This window comes from Aquarana catesbeiana, linkage group LG12 (genome assembly GCF_042186555.1).
Source record: "Aquarana catesbeiana isolate 2022-GZ linkage group LG12, ASM4218655v1, whole genome shotgun sequence".
Lineage (NCBI taxonomy): Eukaryota > Metazoa > Chordata > Amphibia > Anura > Ranidae > Aquarana > Aquarana catesbeiana.
In genome coordinates, this window is record NC_133335.1 from 46,001,416 (window position 1) to 46,026,801 (window position 25,386).

At 40.9% G+C, this 25,386-nt stretch overlaps 1 protein-coding gene across 1 annotated transcript in view; it reads left to right on the top strand.

Moving 5' to 3' along the window:
- KCNH6 (potassium voltage-gated channel subfamily H member 6) overlaps positions 1 to 25,386 on the top strand; it is a 397,827-nt gene that overhangs the window by 117,547 nt on the left and 254,894 nt on the right. The window contains exon 2 of the mRNA XM_073607681.1: positions 15,035 to 15,265. Coding sequence (XP_073463782.1) covers positions 15,035 to 15,265 — 231 coding nt within the window. The remainder of the gene's footprint in view (positions 1 to 15,034; positions 15,266 to 25,386) is intronic.

The following is a 25,386-nucleotide window of genomic DNA, read 5'->3' on the forward strand; positions in this document are numbered from 1 at the left end:
TGTATGTCCGTTTTTCATCCGAAAACAGAAGGATGAAAAACAGACATACGGATTGTCCATGTGAAAGAGCACTAAGGCAGCAAAGAGAAGGAAAGCAGGTGGTGCAAAAGTTACAATGTGAATAAGAACATGTGCTCGGCTAAGCTGACGTTTGCTTGCTATTAACATTACTAGCAATGCCTGTACATACACTGGTCGGCATGGACGAGCAGACAGCTGGTATGTTTTGTGATTAGCAATCTGAATTTGCTAGTTTGCTCTGCTGAGTTGAACTTTCAGTGCTTTAGCAGCTAAAGTCACTTATCTCTGCCTCTCTGCTTGCTATGCTCTTTGACAGTACTGTTTTGAATGTAATCCTGGTCAGCTCCATTAACTTCATCTTTTATGCCACATGTTAAATTCTGCTGCAATGCAAGACAACACTTCAACTCTGGCAAGTGCTGCTGTGTGAGTTTATAGCAATGTATCAGTGAGCAGTAATTATGTGCAGTAACCTCTAGCAATCAATCAGTTAACAGTAATGATGTTTAGTAATCTCCAGCGACCAATCAGTGAGTGGTAATTTTGTGTAGTAACCTCTAGCAACCAATCAGTGAGCGGTAATGATGAGCAGTAACCTCTAGCAACCAGTCAGCAGTATTATGTGCAGTAACCTCTAGCAACTAGTGAGCTGTAATGATGTGCACTAACCTCTAGCAACCAATGGGTGAGCAATAATTATGTTCAGTAACCTCTAGCAACCAATCAGTGAGCGGTATTGATTTGCAGTAACCTCTAGCAACCAATCAGTGAGCAGGAGCAGTAAGGATTTGACGTAACCTCACGCAAACCAATGGATGAGCAATAATGATGTGCTGTAACCACTAGCAACCAATCCGTGAGTGTTAATGATGTGCAGTAACCTCTAGCAACCAATCAGTGAGGGGTAATAAAGTGCAGTAACCTCTGGCAACCAATGGATGAGCAGTAATGATGTGCATTAACCTCTAGGAACCAAACCCTGAGTGGTAAAGGTGTGCAGTAACCTCTAGCAACTAATCAGTGAGTGTGAGCAGTAAGGATTTGCAGTAACCTCTAGAAACCAATGGATGAGCAATAATGATGTGCAGTAACCTCTAGGAACCAATCAGCGTGTGATAATGATGTGCAGTAGTCTCTAGCAACCAATCAGGGAGCAGTAAGGATGTTCATAACCTCTAGCAACCAATGGGTGAGCGTTAATGCTGTGCAGTTAGCAGTAATGATGTGCATTAACCTCTAGGAACCAAACCCTGAGTGGTAATGGTGTGCAGTAACCTCTAGCAACCAATCAGTGAGTGGGAGCAGTAAGTGTTTGCAGTAACCTCTAGAAACCAATGGATGAGCAATAATGATGTGCAGTAACCTCTAGGAACCAATCAGCATGTGATAATGATGTGTAGTAGTCTCTAGCAACCAATCAGGGAGCAGTAAGGATGTTCATAACCTCTAGCAACCAATGGGTGAGCGTTAATGCTGTGAAGTTACCTCAAGCAGTTGATGGGTGAGTGGTAAGGATGTGCAGTAACCTTTAGCAACCAGCCAGTGAGCAGAAATGTTGTGCTGTAACCTTTAGCAACTAATCAGTGAGCCGTTATGTGTGCTGTACCCTCTGTAACCAATTGCCACTGCTTCTTGATCTAATGCAGTAAACAGATCTTGAGTCTAGCTGACATCTATTGTATGCCTCAGACTAGGTAGAGCGCAAAATTGCATTCGGGGGGGGGGGGATGGGGCGTTTGGGGTTGGGATGGGGGGGCCCAAGAAAATGTTTGCCCAGGGTCCAGTAAATATTAAAGACAGCCCTGATCTGAGTGTTCTGTGAACCTCTCAAAGGTTGTTAAAGAACCTTAGTGAACAAACAGCATCATGCAGGCCAAGGAACACACCAGACAGGTAAGGGATAAAGTTGTAAAGAAGTTTAAAGCATGTTTAGGTTATAAAAAAAATATCCCAAACTTTGAACATCTCACAGAGCACTGTTCAATCCACCATCCGAAAATGAAGAGTATGGCACATCTGCAAACCGACCAAGACATGGCTGTCCGCCTAAACTTACAGGCCAGGCAAGGAGAGCATTAATCAGAGAAGCAGCCAAGAGGCCCATGGTAACTCTGGAGGAGCTGCAGAGATCCACAGCTCAGGTGGGAGAATCTGTCTACAGGACAACTATTAGTCGTGCACTCCACAAATCTGGCCTTTATGGAAGAGTGGCAATAAGAAAGCCATTGTTGAAAGAAAGCCATAAGAAGTCTTGTTTGCATTTTGCTAGAAGCCATGTGGGGGGGATAGCAAACATGTGGAAGAAGGTGCTCTGGTCAGTTAAGTCCAATATAGAACTTTTTGGCCTAAAAGCAAAATGCTATGTGTGGCGGAAAACTAACACTGCACATCACCCTGAACACACTATCCCCACCGTGAAACATGGTGGCGGCAGTATCATGTTGTGGGGATGCTTTTCTTCAGCAGGGACAGGGAAGCTGGTCAGAGTTGATGGGAAGATGGATGGAGCCAAATACAGGGCAATCTTAGAAGAAAACCTGTTATGCCCCGTACACACGGTCAAAATGTGTGATAGGACCTTGTTGTCGGAAATTCCGACCGTGTGTGGGCTCCATCACACATTTTCTATCGGATTTTCCAGGATATAAAATTTTCCGACAACAAAATCCGTTGTCGGAAATTCCGATCGTGTGTACACAAATCCGACGGACAAAGTGCGACGCATGCTCAGAATAAATAAAGAGATGAAAGCTATTGGCCACTGCCCCGTTTATAGTCCCGACGTACGTGTTTTACGTCACCGCGTTCAGAACGATCGGATTTTCCGACAACTTTGTGTGACCGTGTGTATGCAAGACAAGTTTGAGCCAACATCCGTCGGAAAAAATCCTAGGATTTTGTTGTCGGAATGTCCGAACAAAGTCCGACCGTGTGTACGGGGCATTAGAGTCTGCAAAAGACTTGAGACTGGGTCGGAGGTTCACCCTCCAGCAGGACAACAACCCTAAACATACAGCCAGAGCTATAAAGAAAAAAATGATCAGTGCAATTCCTCAATTATCAATTAAATATAAAGTGCTGAGTGTGCATGAATCCAAAAACAAACATCCAATTGTTGCAGAATAAAGTGACGAATCAAATTCCTAAATGTCTCAATAAATAAAGTGCACAGTGTAAAATTAATAAATCCAAAACGACCATCCAAGTGTCGGTGAAAAAAAAAAAAAAAAATATATATATATAAAGTCCTCATAGGTAGAACTTCCACCAAACAATAATCCTGTGCCTTCACACAACTGCTCATTGCTCACAGAACTCTCACCTCTATGCAGCGATGAATCAGCTTTAGGGACACATATGGGTGTTAGTGATCTCCAACCTCCAGGCTCCAAGCTATCTGCTCTTGTTGGATCACTCAGTGTTCCAGATTACATGTAAATGCCTCCCATAGTGTGAATCGTTACAAACAAGCCATGGTTTATTAAAAATTGTCTTTTGTTTGTAACAATTCACACTATGGGAGGCATTTATTTCATGTTTACATGTACTTGTAAAAGCTTTTGTAAAACACAACTAGTACAATATCTAGTATATTTGACATTTACACTGATTGTGCTGTGCAGCCTATTGTTTATACTGCCAAGCTAAACTGAAGAAGCCTTTAGTACAACCTCAAGAGGAAACAAAGTAGTCTTTTTTTTCCAGAAATACAGTAAAATTCTAGAAATATATGCTAGTAATTTATCTCTGTCTCCTGAAATAATCCTGTCTCGTGATGTCATAATTTAATTAGCATGCTGTGCAAGCTTAATTACCATGCTGTAATTTCAGCACACTTTAATTTTTTATAAGCCAAAAATTAAACTTTACCCTAAACATTGGAACACCGTCTCGTGCCTAAACTGATTTCACCAAATAGACATTTGGCTCCAAGCCTCGAGCCAATCAGTATTAATTCATGGATTTTCATATTTCTGGGAACTTGGAGAAGTCAGGCAAACTAGTTTAATGGTTTGTCAGATTCCTAATAAAGAACAAAAATTATAAAATGGGAAAATGAGAATAGAGCAAAGATCCCAAATTAAAAAGTCCTTTCTTCTTAAGAATCTTATTATTTTAAGTTTTCCTATTCGGAAGGTTTTACACTAATTCTTGCAGCTGTTATCACATTTAGGAGTGCCCTTTTGCCCCCTTTATTTAAATTTCCAGTTCCATGGTAGACAGGTGCAGCAAGTCAGGATTTCCACAATTACCATACCTTTTGGTGACTGCCATCAGGCTAAATTTAGCTCCCAGCTCCTCATTTTATCCACAGTTCTCCTCAAGCTAGCCATCACTTTCTGGTTTTGGGACATACTCGTCTCCTCAATGCAATGCTAAATTCCTGAGCAACCTCACCAAGCCCGAGAGCATAGTCACAGATATAGGGGCTGTACCTATACTAGTGCAAATACCTTTGGCAAAATCAGTTTCTTTTTATACGTTTAAAGGCTTAATTTTCAGGTTTGACTGAAGTGTATAGAGGAATTGAACACAACTGAACTAAGATATTTGTGCTTTTTTATGTAATCAGGGAAAGTGCTTTTGATGGTGGAGTTTTTAGTTTTCAACTGTGTGGGAAAGGCTTAGATCCTCTGTCGGTTTTTCATAACCACTAATTTAATATTTTATATTACTTACGCCGTATTGTTCTTGATTGCATACACATTGTTTGCATTTGTTTTAGCCCACATGAAGGGTGAACATAGCCTATCACATTACTTCTTTGACACCAGGAGAAGAAACAAAGGAAATGTGGGCCTGAACACAGATTAGTATACAACTCTTTATTTGTTTCAGAGTGAAGCATTAGAGCTGTTCAAATTTTTCTTTACTTTGTGACCAGAAAACATCTGGATGGATATTATGAAAGCTAATATTTTGTCCCAACAAAAATCTTAACTTTACTTTTATTAAGCTAGGGGGCTTACATAAGGGCCTTATCATATTGGAAGGGCACCTTATTTGTGTCTAAATCTCCAATACTTTCATTGGACACATTTCACATATTATTCTATGGTGGACTCTATCTATTCCAGACTAGATTTAATTTAATTTGCCACAGGGTATCTCTGCCACCATCCTTAACAGCACATTAAAAGATCATGCCCCAAAGTAAGTCCAGATGTAAGACCTGGCACCCAAAATCTGAAATCTTGCTACTGGATACCAAATTAAATCCTTCTTAAAGATTCTATATTCCTAGTGTCACGGAACGCCCCACACTCCGCTTGAGTGCTTCCGTCATATACCGCTTCCTAAGTTCTGGAACACAAGTCCAATGGATCTGGCTATAGGAACCCCAAGAACTAGACAACACCAGTCTTGGAGTACATCAGAACTGTCTTTATTTTGAGATCTCACAGACCTTTTTATATCAGGGATGACTCAAAGCTAACCTAATTAACATGACCTAATTTACTACAAAATGTACCCAGACCAGATGACAGTCTTGTGGGCACCGGGCTTCACACATTAATACAATTAACAATACAAACAACAATCTCCCCCCTCCTCAGCCTAGACCATTCGTCTATTAGCCAGGGTTGGTGGCTAATGTGATCAGCTCTCTCAATTAACATAAACACATGTTGATAACACCAGCATCTCCTCACAGGATATGTCCCAGCAGAATGAATCAGTCTTATCAGCAGGGGGCTGCTGGAGGAATCCCCCCTCCCTCTTCAGGGACACAAATATACAGTAAGGAGTCCCCATACAATATATACATGACTGAGTCCGATTAATACAGTTCAGACTGGATTTCTCATTCACCTCAAATGCTAGGGCCCATAATCGGTGGGCAACAGGCTTGCACACAGTCCTCTCCAACAGCCTCCGCTCTGGCCATGCCCGTGACACCTAGAGTCATTGAAATTAGACTCATTATACTGCTTTAAAGTAAAGAATGGTTCAGTCTCACTTTCCGTAGCCTATAGAGGAGGTAAACATTCTAGTACGCACATGTATAAAGGTGGAAGGGTCTTTGACCTCTCCAAAATAAGAAGTTGCTAGGATTATATTACTCCAGATTCCTAAAGATGACTCTGATAATTTTGCTAAAAGTCTTCAACAGCCACTATGAAATTTGGACTCTTTAAACCCAATGGAAGGGGGATTTTTTTACCATTCTCTAGGCCCTTCCATGATATTTTGCCTCTATACAAGCTTATACTTGCAGTGACATATGTTCTTTGCAGAACACTCTCCAAAATTATTTTCTTGACCACACTCATTCCATTAGCATTATTATTTAAGAGAGTAGTTTTAAGTTTTTGTCCAATGGTACAGAGCCCCAGTACGACTAAGTAGATGGAACTCCAAGATGCCCCCATTGTGCTGAATGTGTGTATTGGCCCTGGGCAATTCCTTTATTATCTGGTGGAACTGTTCCCTAACAAAAACCTTTTTGTACAGATTGCTAATTTAATAATAATAAAAAAAGATCATTACAATAGCTCTTCCACGGGGCCCCTGGGTTCTATTATTCCACAGTATAACCAAGTCTGCCTCCAAATACAAGAAATCAATAATACATCACCTTCTAAATGAAGATAAGAGTCTGATCCTGAAAGAAAAGCTGAGTATGAATCTTATTACAAAACCTGGGCCTGCTGTCTACATTATAAAAACTCAGACTCCTGTGGATTGCTGTTGGAATATCAAATATTATAATACATTAGAATGTGTTACATACCTTTTGAAAATACTACAAACCTGCCCACTTCATAAGGACAACTAAACGATTGGTGACCCAGGTCTTTAAAGCGGGATCAACCCCCTCTTTCCTGTTGTTCCCCTATCTTAGTGTTTATCTGTGTTTAACACCTCCTTACCCCTTGGTGTCTGGTGTGGTATTCCGGGTAGCTTGGTAGGCTAACATTTCAATCTCACAGCCTGATCCTTGGTGTATGGTGGGTTGGAAAATATGTTTGGCGAAAGTCACCTTAGTTTTTTTTCTTACGTTTATTGCTAAGTACAAGTCTAGGAGAGAGGGTTTAGGAATGTAGGATACCCAAAAAGCACAAAAATAGGACAAGTATTCTGAAGTCCCTTTAAGAGCAGCCTTTTACTAATTGCTGGCCCTATCAAAGCAGCCCTATCAAGCAGCATCTATGACTCTGTAAGAGCAGTCACAGTCACTACTAAGTTGCAGTGGATCTCTTTCTCTAATCAAGTTGTCCCTTGACCTTCTGATAGCAGTCAAAGACACTTTTACAGTATCCATGAGCAATGAATCCTTCTTACAATGTCCAGATGGTAGCTTCTACCCAGCACCTCTACAACACTCTTTAGCAAGAAGATCCTTTTCCAGTTCAGCTACTTCCAGATATCACCTCTGGCAGGTACTTGAAAGTGGTTGTACACATTACATATACCCAATGCATTGACTAGACTTAGGTGATAAGTTGTACATTTTTATCTGCAGCTCTCTCTTCTCTACATCAGTTCGCAGTACACAGACCAAAGGATTTTTCTCAGCAACAGAAAGCAGGGGGCTCTAACCTCACACAGATGGCAGAGCTAGAGCACAGTCCCTGTAATCTGAGAGCTGAGTGGAGGGAATGGACACACCCCCAGTACACAGGCCCACAGAAAAACAGTGAGCTGGAGTGGGGGCCATCTCCCAATAGGCTGTGTCGGCATAGAGTATTATCAGTATAGCGGAGGGATCAGAGATCAGAGAGAGATGACACTTCGTGCTTTGGATTGAGGCAAGTACACACTATAGAAGGATATGATTTGCTCATATAATTACTTTAAAGTACAACTAAAGGCATCCTATATATTTTCAGTGAACCCTTAAGAAAGCTCATGAAAACGGCACATAATAATAAATACCATACTAAAATTATGATTACCTCAGCATTCACCTGCAATTGCTGGTTCTAACCCCCTTCTGGACCCATGCCACTGCATTCTGATTGTGTTGGTGGGAGGAGTTTTGCAGAGCTAGCATGTCATTGCCTTACACTATGCTAGCTCTGCGTCTCCCACAGGGAAGGATTCTTTAGAGTAAGAGCTGTGAAAATGTGGAATTGACTCCCTCCAGAGATGGTTCTGGCCAGCTCAGTAGATTGCTTTATGAAAGGTCTGGATACTTTCCTAAATGTACATAATATAACTTGGTACTAACATTTATAGGTAAAGTTGATCCAGGGAAAATCCGATTGCCTCTTGGGGGATCAGGAAGGAATTTTTTCCCCTGCTGTAGCAAATTGGAGCATGCTCTGCTGGGGTTTTTGCCTTCCTCTGGATCAACTGAGGGTATAAAATTGGGTATATTGGATTGTACAATATTTTTTATTTTATTTATTTATTGTTTTTAAGGTTGAACTGGATGGACTTGTGTCTTTTTTCAACCTGACTAACTATGTAACTATATGTAACTATGTAACTATGTAACTACAGTTCCCATGATTCAATAGGCAGTGAATAGTGGCAAAGGCAGAACATGAATCGCACTACTAGTAAATTTGCGCTTACTCTGAAACAAGTCTAAAAGTTGTAAGCAGCTAACACAACAACTAGAATCGTTGCCCAACAGATAAATAATTATACAAAAATGTGTAGCGCTAAAATGACAAGATACCTTAAAACTAATAAGTATAAAAGCCTATACTTAAAGTATAGTGTGCATATAAACATACATGTAGAGTATGACTAAAAGTCCAAAAGAACAGTCAATACGTTGGAATTGAGTGGGTTGCTACCCCGAACGTGAAGTGAGGAGCGCCTTCACCGACATATAACAGTTTCAAAAGGTAGCGTTCTTTAGTATATATGAAGTTTCATCAATGCATTGAATAGTCCATTTTATAATCAAACTCATATCCCACACCACTGTGTCTTCAAAACATGCAGTGCACTTGAATATTATAGATGGAGGCTTACCGGAGGGTTTGAACCCAAAACAGCATATACTGTGAGGGTCAAACCAGCTTTTATTGCACCCTGGCAATGGTGGGAAGATCTTTGTGGCCTGAGGATAGTGAGAAGGTCTTTTCTAAAGATGTATCCTATCCACACGTGATGCTGGATCTCACCAACCTGCACACCCACATTGGTCTTCGCGACAGCCGTATATCAAGTGATCAGCGCACCGTATATCAAGTGATCTGCGCTGATCACTTGATATACGGCTGTCGCGAAGACCAATGTGGGTGTGCAGGTTGGTGAGATCCAGCATCACGTGTGGATAGGATACATCTTTAGAAAAGACCTTCTCACTATCCTCAGGCCACAAAGATCTTCCCACCATTGCCAGGGTGCAATAAAAGCTGGTTTGACCCTCACAGTATATGCTGTTTTGGGTTCAAACCCTCCGGTAAGCCTCCATCTATAATATTCAAGTGCACTGCATGTTTTGAAGACACAGTGGTGTGGGATATGAGTTTGATTATAAAATGGACTATTCAATGCATTGATGAAACTTCATATATACTAAAGAACGCTACCTTTTGAAACTGTTATATGTCGGTGAAGGCGCTCCTCACTTCACGTTCGGGGTAGCAACCCACTCAATTCCAACGTATTGACTGTTCTTTTGGACTTTTAGTCATACTCTACATGTATGTTTATATGCACACTATACTTTAAGTATAGGCTTTTATACTTATTAGTTTTAAGGTATCTTGTCATTTTAGCGCTACACATTTTTGTATAATTATTTAAAGGCAGAACATGGGCAGGGCATAGGAGGACTGAATGTGAGAAAAAGTGGGCGGAGCCTTAGCGTGTCTTCTAAAATGATCGACACGCTGGGGCTTTCTAAGGAAAGGAAGCAACACCCCCTAATGATGTCATGCCGCCGTACTGTAGTCTCTTAAATAACGGCTGCTAAAGGGGACAATGGAACCATTTGGAAAATGAGGAAGCTACGTTGTCTCCACAACAAAGGAAGCTGACAAGCTGGAGGGGGAGCAGGTAAATTTCTCTATATACCTGTATTTACATATAAAACAAAGACAGACATATTTTACATCTTACTTAGTTTTTTCACATATTTATTTTTTTAGTTTTTGACCTTAGTTCTACTTTAAGTCCCTGGGCAGTTGACAGAGCCCAAATGAAAAGATATTTTAATCGCTTGACGACCAGCCGCTGCAGTTTTACTGCGGCGAAACGTTGTTACCTTACGTCGCTTCGCCTTTTGGCCACTAGGGGCGCGCGCCCGCAGCATGTGCCCGTCCCGATGTGAGTGCCCGGTTGGCACGATGACCGCCGGGCTCCCGCGATCGCTTGTGACAGAGCGAGAATTGGGATCTGTGTGTGTAAACACACAGATCCCGGTTCTTTCAGGGGAAAGGAGACAGATCCTGTGTTCATACTATGTATGAACACCGATCTCTCTCACCTCCTAGACAGTCCCATCCCCCCACAGTTAGAAATACACACTAGGGAACACAGTTAACCCCTTGATTCTGTACAGATAAAATGTCAATAAAACCTTATTTAGAAACACAAAACTTATTTCCTATTCTGTTTATTGTGGTTGGGACCCAAAAAATGATTTTCTATTTTTTTTTTTTAGTCGGTAAATATCAAGTATTTCATATTAGTATTATGCAAACAGGTGGCACTCTAGACTCTTTTTCACATCATTAACATGGTTAGTTTTTCATAGCTACTGCGCTGTGTCTTTAGCTAAACCATAGTGCTTTGTGAACCCTTTGCCATATATTTAATGTTTATTGTATATAGATAAAGCAAAAACAGGGATAAAAAAACAGTTTAAACATGTAGCATCTTACAAAAAATAACTAGATTAAACTTAGATGAAACTTATATGAAACTAGAATAAAATTGAATGAAAAAAATAACAAGATTTTTAAGACACATACAAACTACATACAGTATATTTTACTTTAAAGAGAATCTGTATTGATAAAATATGGGAGTTGCCATTTATGAATTTATTCCTGAAGTTGCAGTGCAGGCTCAAAGCAATTGATTTTTTATCCTTGCTTCACTATTCAGTGCATGCTGATTGGATTTATGAGCATACCGGGTGTCCTAGAACTGATATGAATGGGCATTTGTTTCAGGTTAGGGTTTTTTTAGGAAGAAACGATAAAGGCCAGCAGTCCCAAAGCTCGCAAAATCACAGCCCCCATATTTCTTTTCGGACAGGTTGCTTTTAAGTTGATCACATTTAAATGAACTCCCAAAATTTTAAATATTCTATAAGTTTCTCTTGAAGGAAATAGAGGTTATATTCTTTATTAGCAACAGCAAAAAGGGCTAAAAAAGTTAATTTTATATTCCGTTTACAACACTGGCTCCTGGGATCTGTAAATGTACTAAATAATATGAGGTATAAACCAGACAGGAATGGGAAAGAGACCAGCACAAAAATTAACTTGGCTGCAGCAACAGCTACAAACTTGGCCTTTTAATAAACATATGTAGAAATAATATTGGTTTTAGAACACTATTGATCAAATTGTTGTAGAAATTGTACTTTTTCCAAAGCGTTCTGCTAAAAATCTGGCCTACAGTATTTTCAGACTTTGCTTTAGCCCACAATCGGTACAGATGTTTTAAAGGAATGGTGGGAAATCAATGCCAATGCTGCCTTTGCCTGCTTCTGGGGGTTACACTTGATTTTACATTTAAAGTGACCCGGCCACTACAGCCATAAAAAATAAACAGGTATATTGTAAAAGATTATTAATAATTGATACTTAAAAGCAGAGCATACATTTTTATTTTATAACATCAGCACTGTTATAGCAATACAAACAATAGTTATTGTTGACAATCCAATATAAGCTTACTTACTGATCAGATTGTGAGTGCAGCCTGTCTGCTGGCCAATTCTTTCCACAACTTCCTGGATTCTCTGCATGCTTTGCAGCTTCCCCTCTGTTGTTTAATTTCAATCTCTAAGGACTACGTATCCCATGGTATATTGCTGCCACATCCCATGGTATCTTGCTGCCATATCCCATGTACTGACTCCGCCCCCTTAAACTCCTTCTCTCAGCGCCTCTGTAGTTCAGAAGGCATCTACCTCTTTGTCCCCTGCTCAATCTGTCAACCACTTGTCATATGAAGCGTCAATAAAATGATTTTTGGAAATGCAGCTGTCCTGAATCATTTACTTGTGTTATAGAGCATACGAGCTGGGCTAACACCCGACTAGTGTGTGTGGGGATTAACCAGAGACTCACTCACCTGGTGCGGCTTTTCTTGTTTCAGTTCAGAAGGCAGGCTTTGTCAATTCTGTGACATAACAGGGACTATCAACATGGCATAGTGAATATGTGTAACAGAATTTAAGGAAGTGAATGTGTGGGAGGATCTTCACAAAGTAATTTTACAAACTTCAAGATCGTTCAGAGTAATAGGAGTAGGCTTGAAATACAATATGGAAATAAATACATGATTTTACATTTTGACCATAGATATGCTATAATTACTTACCTGTCCTTCAGGCTTAAACTCCAATCTTTGCACTCTTCACAAACCTACAGCTGCCACTAGTAATTGACTCTTCTGGGTGTGTCTAACGCCAAGATTCCTGCTGCGTGCTGTGGTGGTTAGTGGGGTCCTGTAGTGATGTAGCAGTGAGGGAGTAGAACCAATACAGTGGGGGATGAAGCCCATCCAGGAATTGTGGGTCTCCAGAAACCATCAAGCCATTATAAACTGGCCACCTCCGCAGACAACCTAATATTCACAAGATCTTTAACCTCCATCCTTAACATAAAACTTCAACATAACAGCATATTATTCAATTTATCCATACTAAATCTAAGGCTTCCCACACCATTACAGCCCTCCAGTCACAATTTCTATTTAGATGGGTGTAGACCAAGCTTAAGCATCTAGTAATATACCTTACTGTGGAATTACAGAAGCTTTTTGTAACTTCCCATGTTTTCCTGCAACTTCTTTCCATTGCTGCATTCGCTCAAGAAAGAGGAAAATACTTGGCCCAAATTCACTTTGATCTTGTTTGAATATTTGGATGCTGCAACGCTATTAAAATGAATGTCTCCCCCCCCCCCATCTCTTGTATTTGCTACAGGACACATCAGGATTCTAGCCCTGTTCTTCTCTCAACTGTCTGCCTTTTATGGGACAATTGGGTGGCACTGCTTAAACACTCACCGCTGGTGCTTCCTAAGGCATCTTGGAGGCATTGGCCTCCCTAACAATAAACTATATCTTAAACATAGGCGTGTGCACAGGGTGTGCCAGGTGTGCCTGGGCACACCCTAATCGCCTTTTGTGGTGCATATTCCCCCCTGTTTAGACCACTGATATTTCATCACAAAAAAAAAAGTTACAAAATAAAATACTTTAAAAAGAATAAAAATAAAACTACTGACACTGTCCACTGCCCTACTGACACCATCAGTACATATACATATGCATATGTATTTGAGCTTTGGGGTGCACACCCTAATGCAAGAGGCTGCGCACACCTATGATCTTAAAGCTGCACACTCCACCCATAGACTTGTTAGACCCCTTTCACACTGGAGACGTTTATCAGGTGCTTTAGCGCTAAAAATAGCGCCTGTAAAGCACCTGAAAAAAGCCTCATCTGCAATCCCAGTGTGAAAGCTTGAGTGCTTTCACACTGGGGCGCTGCGCTGGCAGGACCTCAAAAAAAGTCTTGCAGGTAGCTTCTTTGCAGCACTTTAGGAGCAGTGAATACACAACTCCTAAAGCGCCCCTGCCTATTGAAATCAATGGGCAGCGCCGCCGAAGCGCATGCAAAGCGCGGGCGCTTTTAACTCTTTATTCGGCCGCTAGTGGGGGTTAAAAGCGCCCGAAAAGGTCAGCAAAAACGACAGTAAAGCGCAGCTAAAACTAGCGGAACTTTACCGCCGACGCCCGGGTGCTGGCAGTGTGAAAGGGCTCTTAACTAATTCCACCCTGAAACCCTGGGTATCTACTCTATGTAATCTGAAGACTGAACCTTGACACTTCAAGATCTTCTATCGTTATCAGGTGCACATCCTATAGGAGTATCAAGCTTAAATTACCTGGAGTGTCTTGGCTATGACCACCGTCTCTCTGCAATCCGCATCCCTTACTCCAATTTTGGGGGACCCTGATTTCCCATCCCAAACCAGGGACTCAATATTTAAAACACTACAGAAAATGAGTACATTTCAGGTTAATTACTTCTTAGCTCCTCAGGGATGGCTCACACAGGAAAAAATCAGGAATCGTATAGAACTCTGTTGGATTCCTGGAGTGCACTACAACCATTTCTTGCTCTCTACTCCTTAGAGGGGACTCTACATCATACCTCACCCCTATCACACTCCATACTCTCCAATACCAATACAGCCACCAGACCCCCCCCCCTCCTCCTTAGCACGCGGCCCACAATAAACCAGACTATGATGTCATTCTTTTCTTCAGATCAAATTTTGTAGAGGGGTTTCAGACTCCCAATTCCCAAAATGTATTAGCTTAAGTTGGTTGCCTATGACAATATTCTGTAAACAATCGCTTATTCATATTAGTGTACCTGCAATGTTGATTTTCAAAATCACCACAGATACCATAGTACAAAGTTGTTACATATGTCTTTGATTCAGCCATGTATTCATATGTACTATCTAATGTTACAGACTGTACTCTTTTTGAACATCAATATTCTTTGTAATTAAAAAAAAAATACTGCACTTATTCTTTTTATTCTTTTTGCTACCTTTCCCGGGTGCATACTTGTCTCCATCCCATGGCTGCGGCCTCCCTTTTACGTTTGTCTGTTCTACCATTATTATAAGGACCAGTAACTTAATCCCATGTGGCTTCACAATTTGTTGAAAAAATACCACCATTGGTGGTTCCACAGCTTTTCATGTCTACAATGACTGACACTATAAAAATATAAAATGGTATTAACTGACAAGATATACAGTTTAGGTCTGGGTACAACAATTTAAAATTTTCCATTAAATATACAATAAATACATTCTAATTCTTTATTCTTTCTCCTCAGGTCGCAAGTTTCTGATTGCCAATGCTCAGATGGACAACTGTGCTATCATCTACTGTAATGATGGGTTCTGTGATATGTTTGGCTTTTCCCGGGTGGAGGTCATGCAGAGACCTTGTACCTGTGATTTCCTAACGGGCCCTGAAACCACGCACAGCAGCATTATGCAACTCACCCAAGCCCTACTGGGATCTGAAGAGCGCAAGCTAGAGATTCTCTACTACAGAAAGGAGGGTAAGATATATATTCTAAGTTTTTACAACATAAATGCTGCATTTTGTTATTCATTTTCTTACCCCCCCCCCCCACTTCCTCAGGATCTTATCTGAGAAAGGTATTATAAAGTCCGAACTCCATGTGGGTAGATAAGGCAAAGCTTACTGAAAGTGACCTCATGGGACTAAATCCACTAAGCTCCACTGCTAATGGTGTCATGGCCCTGTGAGGAGCATCAGGCAGACTTTCACTGAAGTCAGCCTCTTTAGTGTGAATGTGGGTAAGTCTTTACACTCCATTTCACAGACACAGGGGAGTCCTGGTTGCTGAGTGCACTAGCACTAGAGTGCAGAGCAAATAGAACCCAACTGTCCCTCATTTGGAAACAAATCACTCTGTCCTTCATTATTAAGTTTCCTCTTTTGGCCGTATGAATTACTGTAATATATAATTACTTTTTTCTGTTAGTTATATTATATTAATGCTAATGTGAAGGAGAACTGGTACTGTAAAGAGTGATCATTCTTCAGCTTTAAATGATCATGGTCTGCTTGGCAAGGGTGAGTTCATTGTCTAAATATTTAGTGGTAAATGGTGTCCCTCTTTCCCATCTCAGAAGGTTGGAAGGAATGACAATGCATTAGGCACTTTGTAATTTTAGATTCAAATATGTTTTTATTGTCATTATCAAAATAAGGGAACATAAGTATTAGTCAGATGTCAATATCATAGATAGTACAAAGTATGTCACATTTCCAGTATACAACACGAAACCTTGTCAACAAGAGCACCGATATCCCGCCACCCATCAAGAGCAGACGGTAACAACCTGTTCAAGGAACCCTGAGGGCTAATCTGGTCAAAGGATATAACATCTGACAATGGTGTGAAAGGTTATATTTGTAATAAGAGAGGAAGGTTGCAGGGGCCGATCATATAGACTCCTGTATATGGCAAAGACCTGTGACCAGAGGGGCTGAATGGATTGACAGTCCACTTTGTACTTTTAGAGTAGCACTTAACCCCTGTTTTTTTTTTTTCTATCACCGCAATAGGTTGTTATTCAATATTGTAGCACAGGACAAGAATTCATTTTGTTTAGCAAAGTTTGTAAACACTTACATCATTTTCTTTTTGTTGCCGCATCCTCCGGCTTTCTGTGGCTCCTTTCCCGAAACTCCAGTCAGAAAGCACGCACTCCTAAAATTATTACCAATCCCTAGATCACATTCATCAGGACTACATGTCCCATCATGCATTGTATCAGTGTGCATACATGCCCTGTCATTGGGAAAATGTGGACGATGTAAGGACATGTCTGTGCCGTGGGAGCTGCTGTCACTTGGAGAAGTAGCAGAGGCATACTGTATATTCAGGCAGGGCCCTCATGTCAGATTATAGTCCCCTCTAAGGAACATACATGGAATGGGGGGCTCCAAAGGACCAAACAGGGCAAAGGAAACACCTGATAACAGGAAAGCGGAGGGGGGCAGTAATCGTGGGACTGGCAGGAAGAGAAATATAGGAGAGCTTGAAAAAATAGGCAGTAGACAATAAAATTTAAGACATCTACAGCTAAAATGTTTATAAAAAAATATGGTTTTTATAAACATTTATGTAAAAAAAAAAAGGAAATCTATGATCACAGCACACACTCTAATTTTTTATTATCAGCAATGTAGTAACAATACAAACACTAGTTATTTTTGACAATCCAATATAAGCTTACTTTAGGGAGTAAGTTAAACTTCAAAATCATTCATAGCAGGGCTGCGGAAATTAATGATTCATTCCTCGATTAATCATTAATTTTTTTGATCAATCAAAATTCTTTTGATCGGTATTCACCTCTCCGCCGGCTTCCGGGTCTTCAAGGAGTTTCGTTGAGGTTCCGGTGACGTCACGGACATCGACGTCACCAGACTCCTCCTCCTTTCCCCAAGTGCCTCCATCTGCTAACAAAGGGAAGGGGGGAGGAGTCATATACATATTTTCATTTTTTTTTTATCAAGAAAGGCTTACATAGTATTGCATAAATCAGTATTTTACATTTTAAGAAAGCGCGGTAATAAAACGGAGGTTAACACTGCTCAAAATTATTACTCCTATGGCAAGCAAAAAAAGTATTATGGTTAAGTTACCTTAAGGTGGCAACTTGCACATATTTTAAAGAAAGTTGTGCGTCAGCTAAACACAGTTTTATGTTTCAGTTGGTAATCATTGCATTGTTCAGTACAAATTCCTTGCTGGGGTGGTGGATACTGTTCTGAAGGTGTGGTGGCTGGCTACTTTATGGACTCAAAATACCATCAGCCTCTGTCCGGTTTTTATTGGTGGCCGAGAGGACATTGGGAAGATTTCCTCCCACACTTCTTTTAGTAAAGGGAAAGCCCCCAAAACAGGGACACTTAAAAGATTTTTTTTTTTTTTAGTATTATTTTTTGTAGAGAGTAGAGTTAAACTAACTTTCTACGTTTTTCTTAAAGTTTAATTAAAAAAATGACTTACGTCAGTGCTACAGTTTGAATTTAAAACGTATTTGTGTGAACTGTGAAGTTAAGTCATGGATTGTGGAAACTAACTAGTGTCGGGTGATTGTATATAGTGTATACCACATTTACCACTGACTAATGCAGAGTTGCAATGCAAGGAGATCAGCTAAAAGTAGTTGGATCTGTATGTGCATTATAATTAATCGAAATTAGTCGATTAATCGATTAAGAAAAAAATCGATTAATCAAACACGAAAATTTTAATCAGTAACAGCCCTAATTCATAGTAATAGGGGTAGGCTGGAAATAATTGGAAAATAATGTGGAAATGAATATATGATTTTACATTTTGAACATAGATACACTTGAAGTTTAGCCAAACGTAAAAAAAATAAGGTACTTACCCTGAATGAGAGGTGCCTTATGGTGATGACTTCTCTATTTACATCTTCAGTCCTTTGCCCCCCAAATCTCCCCTGCAGCAGTAATTTTCCGATGCCATTTCTTAGGCACTAATCGAGAGTGCTGACTATGTTTGTCCTTTCCATCTCCACTCCTTCATTGATAAAAGCTGTACTATAGCTTCTGGCAGTAAAAAGCACTCTATGAATGGAAAATTCAGACCTTTCATTCATCTGCCCCTTTCATAGAGTGCTTTTCAATGCTGGAAGCTATAGTACAGTTTCTATGAACGGGGGGGTGGAAAGAGTCAGCATAGTTCAGTGGCTCATATTAACCCCGAAGCACCAGAAGATTACAGTTGAGGGAGCTGTGTGGGGGTATGGGGGATAGGGGTGGGGGTCAGAAGACTGAACATTAAAAGAAGAGAGAGGCCACCAGCACAAGCGACACTTCTCATTCAATGTACCGTCCCTCGTGCTGATTTAAAAAAAAAAGAAAGAAAGAAAATTAAGCTTAAATATCACTTTAAAGGGGTTGTAAAGGTAAAAGTTTTTTCACCTTAATGCATTCTATGCATTAAGGTGAAAAAACATCCGACAATACCGCCCCCCCAGCCCTCCCGTTTTACTTTCCTGACCCCTCAAAAGTCCCGTGCTCTCTCCCGACATCCTCTTCGCAGCCCAGCCTGGCCGTTGATTGGCTAGAGTGGATGGATTGAAAGCAGCGCAGCCATTGGCTCGTGCTGCTGTTAATCACATCCAATGACGCAGCACGCCGGGGGGCGGGGCCGAGTGATACAGTGAGCGGCTATGACCCCTGGCTGTATCACGGGAGCGCGGCCGCAAGCACTCAACACCATGCGAGGGAGCTCGCGGGGGGGAGCTGAGACAGCCGCCGAGGGACCCCAGAAGACCAGGTTTGGGGCCACTCTGTGCAAAACGAGCTGCACAGTGGAGGTAAGTATAACATGTTTGTTATTTTTAAAAAAAATAGCTTTAGTGATCCTTTAAGTGTTAGCCGTAATAATCTAAAGAGGAAAGCTGCCATTTTTACTTCTAGGATGCATTCTAGGGCTTTAGGTATTGCACTTTGTGACAGAATACCTTAAAAAAATGCAAACTGAATGTAATGCATACATAGAATCAACATCATACTGGCACTCACAGGCACTTGATAAAGACCTATTTCATGGCCTGCTAATATGAACACAGATATCGCAAGTTGTAATATTCTCCCTAAAAGTATTTCTATATCAATCACAGCAATGTGTTAGAGCTAGCTTGTACCTGGGGGATGCAAGCATTGGATGGATGCTTTTGCTGGTATCATCATATAAGAACATCAGAAAGAGCATTATAGCAATGGGGATGGCCTGTTAATGCACCCCAAGGGAATCTTCTGTGAATGACTGGATAAGGGGTATACTGTATATTAATGCATAAGTAGAAAGCCCCACTGGAGCTCTGCTTTCTATTTAGGGCAGTCAAAGGGAAAGTCACATTAATTGTTCCTGCTAAATTAGGAGTGAGTATAAAAGAAGGGGGAGCAAAGACGGAGAAGGAAGGACACTGCTTTTACAAAGCGCTGAACTTTTCTCCCCGGAGGTAACAGATTTTCTTCTTGTGATTTTTACTGCTCATAGAAATGAAAGCATTATTCCATACTGTGACCTAGTAGCTTTTCTGTAGCATAGTAAGATGCATTACTCATACGAGTTGCACCCTTTTCACGTTCACGATAACATGTGATATTTTAAGGCTGTAACATGTCATGCCAAGGTCGTGTCTGCTTTTAACTCAACTCCTGGGAGGCAGAGATCCCAGAATGCAATAGGGGACCACTATATTGGCTGGTAATACAGTGTGTGCATCTGTGCAAGGTGTGAAGATCCTGGCTGATAATGGTGATGAATGGGTTTATGTGTAATCTTACAAGCACATATGTTTTATAGTCATCACAGCTGGAGGAATCATACAATGTTTTTTTGTGAATTTCTATAAAATCTATTGTTTAGGCTTCATAGATTCAGTAAACCATATCCCTAAATGATCTAATCAACCACCGATTATACAGAAAAACCTATCATGACAGGGGTCTGCCAGTGCTAACCCCCTTCTGAAAATGCTAAAGCCCTGGTAGTCATGCTGTCCTATTGATGACGTCAGTTGTGACGAAACGGCCGTAGGGTCACAACGTGAGCTCGTGTCGCGCATGCGCGATTTGATTTTAAACGGCGGTGGAGTTTGTTTTTGTTACCATCCCCTGCCAGAAGTTTTGTTTTTATATATATTTGATGGCATCCTTTTAAATAAAGCAGTAAGATTGGTCTGCACTATCGGAGTCCTTTTTTTCTTTCTGGGGCACCTGCTGACAATACTGCTGTACTTTGCCTGGAACCCCTTGATTTGCCAAGCGAGGAACACCTCTGGAAAGTATCCGGTGACCACAAGCAATATCTTCCTGTGGAGCCCTTCTAGGTGAGATCTACTGGACCCATACATCTCTACTGAGCCTGTTTAGACCCCCCTGAATAAGGGTGGTCGCAGGCTGTCTGGTAAGCCTCCAGCCTTATTCTCTTGGTGATGGGCTACAGTTGCAGTGGAACACTGAATTGAAATTATATGCTGGAATTTCATCAAGTTTGGGACTCTACACTTATTTTGTAGTATATGAACTTTTTGGGTGGTTCTAACTTTCCCACTCCTTTATTCATATATTTTTCACTATTTTTGGGTATTTTTGTTTTTTGTTTTTATCATATGATTAACTAATAATTATAATATTGTTAAGCACTAAAAAGTTTTTTTGGAATAATCAACATCAAGTGGTTGGCATATTTTCCTAATTACATATTGCCAATCATAACGGTATTGATCTTTGTTGTTTACGTTGATATCTAGTTCACGTAATATATCCACATTATATACACGTATTTGTTCATATTATTCACTGTTCATATACCTATATAGGTTTATTTGAACACTTTTTAGAGTCACACATGTGTGTTTGATCACTTTAGAATAGTGACATATAGCCTTCTTAAATTTACAGGTTTTAGTATATTCGCATATATCAATATATGCGCTTTTTCTCACTATCCAGCGCTACACTGTTTTTTATATTGTTTATGCTGTCCTATTGGCTATTAGACTTCCTGAGATACTGGGGTTGATTTACTAAAACTAGAGCGTGCAAAATCTGGTGCAGCTCTGCATAAGAAACCAATCAGCTTCCAGTTTTTTTTTTGGTCAAAGCTTAAAGTGGATGTAAACCCAAATTTTTTTTTTTGATGTCATAATGTAGAGTATAAGATTTCCTATCATTTGAGCCCAGTCTTGCCACAAAGAGTTAATCCAGCTCTGAGCAATCCTCTTTTATTGTTCAGTGAGATAAAACTTGACAAACAGAGAAAAACTTTGTCAAATCCTCCCCCTTGCTGTGAGTGACGGGTGATTTACATATCTCGTGCACTAGCCAAAGACATGCATTATTTTTTAATTCCAACCTCCACTCCTTTCTTCAGCAGCTCTGCAAGGATTGGCTGTTCCACACCTCAGCATAATTTGGCATGCTGAAGTCATGTGGTTACTTTCCTGTCTTTTCACTGGATGTTAGAGATCATAGCAGAAGTTCAGTGTTAGAAATACACAGGAGAAAATGCATATTGACAAGGGGAGTGTAGAGGTGGGCATCACGACTCCACCCACCGAGCTCCAGACAACAGACCCACCCACAGAATATGCAGTTTTTCAGGTCTCATAACAGACAGAGGGGAGACATTTGACAGGTAAAGATACATGCAGGAGGCATGTATATCCTTATAGGTAACCCCTATGGCAGTAGTTTAGAAAGGATGACATTGGGTTTACATCCACTTTATATTTAACAAGCTGAAGTTAGAAGCTGGTTGGCCACCATATACAGCTGCACCAGATTTTGTGATCTCCAATTTTAGTATATCAACCCCACTGACTCAAGAAAGCATGCAAATCAGAAACGTCAGAGCAAAGTCTGAAAAACGTATGTTTTTTTGTCATGGACCCAGAGGTATTAAGACTAGAGGGGTCAGCATGATGGCCAGACAACTAGGATTATAGAAGAAGAGGTCAATTAAGATGGCTTCCATACCTGTCCTCCTGAAGATTTTCCTTTAAAAAATCAATTAGAGAGAAAAAAAGTTTAAACTGCTTGTATTACTGCTTTGTGTTAAATGTCCAGCTTTTAACAACAAAGGGCTGAGAGGAGTTACTCGGTCAGTCTCTTCACATATTTTACAAAGACTGACTTATAGTGAACCATTGATTTGCTCATTCAGGGCAAATCAACAGGTTAAATGTAATGCCAGTTCCACCTGTTGCATATACTACTTTTCACTCCCCCAATTTAGCCATTGGGAATGCGGAAAGGAAGCCCTGTGTACACTCCAAGTCAAGACTTAGCACTTACACAGGACTAAAAACTCTCTTCCCACTTTGGGCACCTGAGTGGCTAGTAGTCAACTATCAGTGTTTTCACACGGAAGGATGCGGAATGAGTCACGCATGACCAGATATACCACGCATTTTTCTTCACTGCTGGTAGCTAAATAGAGCAATTCTTCTCCCCCCCCCCCCCCCCCCTCAAAAAAAAAAAAACATGCACACACACATATACTGGTTCTTGGACCTGGTTAAAGGTTGCTCAGACACTGAACCCTGCATTAAGGAACGGAGGAAAGGGCGTGTCTGCTCTCCTAGCAGTTGGCAGTATCAGTAGCTTAGCGCTCTAAAGCCTGAATATTTTTTACCTTATTCCTTGCATTAGACAGAAAAATGTTTAGGCATCGGTATCCCCCCTCCCCCCTCACCCCTCCCTTTACTTACCTGAGCCCTCATTCGATCCAGCACTGTGCACACTGCAGATGTTCTCTCCCATCACTTTCTAGTCTCACAGGCTTTGCTGAGGGAGCCATTGGTTCCCGCTTCTGTCAATCAAAACCAGTGACAAAGAAGCGAGGGGGGGGCAATTCCCTCCGTGTCTACAGACACAGTCTGCAAGGCTCGGGAGCAACTTTCTATGGGGGCACTCAGGGGAGGGGAGGAGCCAGAAGCACCTGGGAACTTGACTAGAGGAGGTTTGGGGTAGGGATGCACCAAAATTTCGGCCACCAAAACATATTGTCCGAAAATGGCATTTTCGGCACTGTGCCGAAAGAGAAAACATGCCGATAATAGAGCAAAAAATGGGGCGGGGGCTGGGCGGGGCCCCGCTCCTGGTTCCCGCCTACTACGGGGGTGTTGTTCTGGAGCGCGGGACTCCCACGTCATTTTTTTTTTTTTAATTTTGGTTCGGGGTTCCCCTTTGGGGAATTCCCATGCCGTTTTTATCAATGAACTTCTATGTGTATTGTCGGCAATGCAATAGCCGCGGGTAGTTTTAAATTAGTTTTTTCCTTCAAAATGTCATTTTGCTGTCAGACTGTTCTAAACACAGGAAACATGCGCCCCTTTACAGGCATACTATAGACACCCCCCAGGTACGAAATTTAAAGGGATATTACACTTTTATTGTTTGACTTTAAGCATTATTAAAATCACTGCTCCTGAAAAAATGGCCGTTTTTAAAACTTTTTTTTGCATTGATCCATGTCCCCTGGGGCAGGACCCAGGTCCCCAAACACTTTTTATGACAATAACTTGCATATTAGCCTTTAAAATTAGCACTTTTGATTATTCATGTTCGTGTCCCATAGACTTTAACGGTGTTCGCGTGTTCGAACGAACTTTTTTCCTGTTCGCATGTTCTGGTGCGAACCGAACAGGGGGGTGTTCGGCTCATCCCTAGTTTTCAGCCTAGTGCTTTTTTCATTTTCAGTATTGGTTTCGGCACCAAAAAACCCATTCGGTGCACCCCTAGTTTGGGGCCACTCTGTACAATTCCATGCCTGTTTGTTATTTAAAAAAAAAAATCAAATCTTTACAGTCACTTTAAGCCTCATCTATTTTTCATGTTTACCTCTAGATCAATTTTAATAGCTGCCGTTTATTTTTACCCTATTTTATTTCTAAAATAAATTTCAACTTTTTAATAGATAATCAAAGCTGCATAACTCTTTCTGTGCTGCTTCTCTGAACTTCTGGCCAGGGAGCACTATGTGCACATCACACATGTATGTAGGAGCAAAACCAGCTGTCAAACTAAGATCTGGTGGGTGTAGCTGCACTACTGCAGTTCACAGAAAAGGCTGTTTGTGTCTTGATTGGCTTTATGTACAGTGGTAGTCCTGGGACCTTGTGTGTGAGGGTGGCTACATTGAGACCTTGCAAAGCACTGGGACCACCCTATAGGACTAAGAATGTATTATACATAGCACATTTACCCTACCATCTCAGTGAAGCGTCAGATTTGATTAGCCTGTTAGGCAGACTCTGCGCTACGGAGAGCTGTGGTCAGATGTCCTGTAGAAAAGACAGATGTCAAGAAAGAAGAAGTAAAGAGGAAGAAGGAAGTAAGGAGAAGGAAGGGAAAGTTAAAAGAATAGGGAGGCATCCAATGGAAAAGGTAGCACCACCATGCTATAGTAGAGTTACAATGGGCTTGGTCCTGTAGCTATAATAGAGGTAGTATCATTTGTGTGTATCAGTCATATAGGTTTTCTGTTATCTCCTCCTTTTGCTTCAGACGTTGCATCCCACTCAGCCATTATCATACAGACGGGGGTGTGACAGTCTTCCATTGCCTAGGGATGACTGCCCTGATAGATGTAAACAAGAACAGAAAGACTTTTCTTGGTGGATGCTATAGTGCCAGGGAAAATATAAAGAAGGGCAAGTTTAGAGTATGTTGTATTGTGGGGACTGTTAGGTGGTTATAATTATTAAAAATGGAGGACCAGAATGGAGTGAGCCATGGGCAAGTCTACCAGATATGTAACATCGTTCCTGGATGAGCATTGCATTTCCAGCCAAATCAACAGTTTTTCTTCTTGGTTTTGCTGACCAAGGTTGCGAACTTCACTACTCTTAATATACTGCAGATTTCTTATAACATAGAGGTCATATACAGTATATCCAGTAAGGAGCCTGAGCACTTGGTTGCTTTGATACACGGAAACCTACACTGGAGTGTAGTGCTTTTGCCACAGCACATTACTAGAAACAAGGACTGAGAACTTTTATTCGTATGATTTCACTTTTAAATGGATACACACTTTTTTTTTTTTTTTTTAGCACTACTCCAAAAGTGATTGTTTTTACCTTATATATT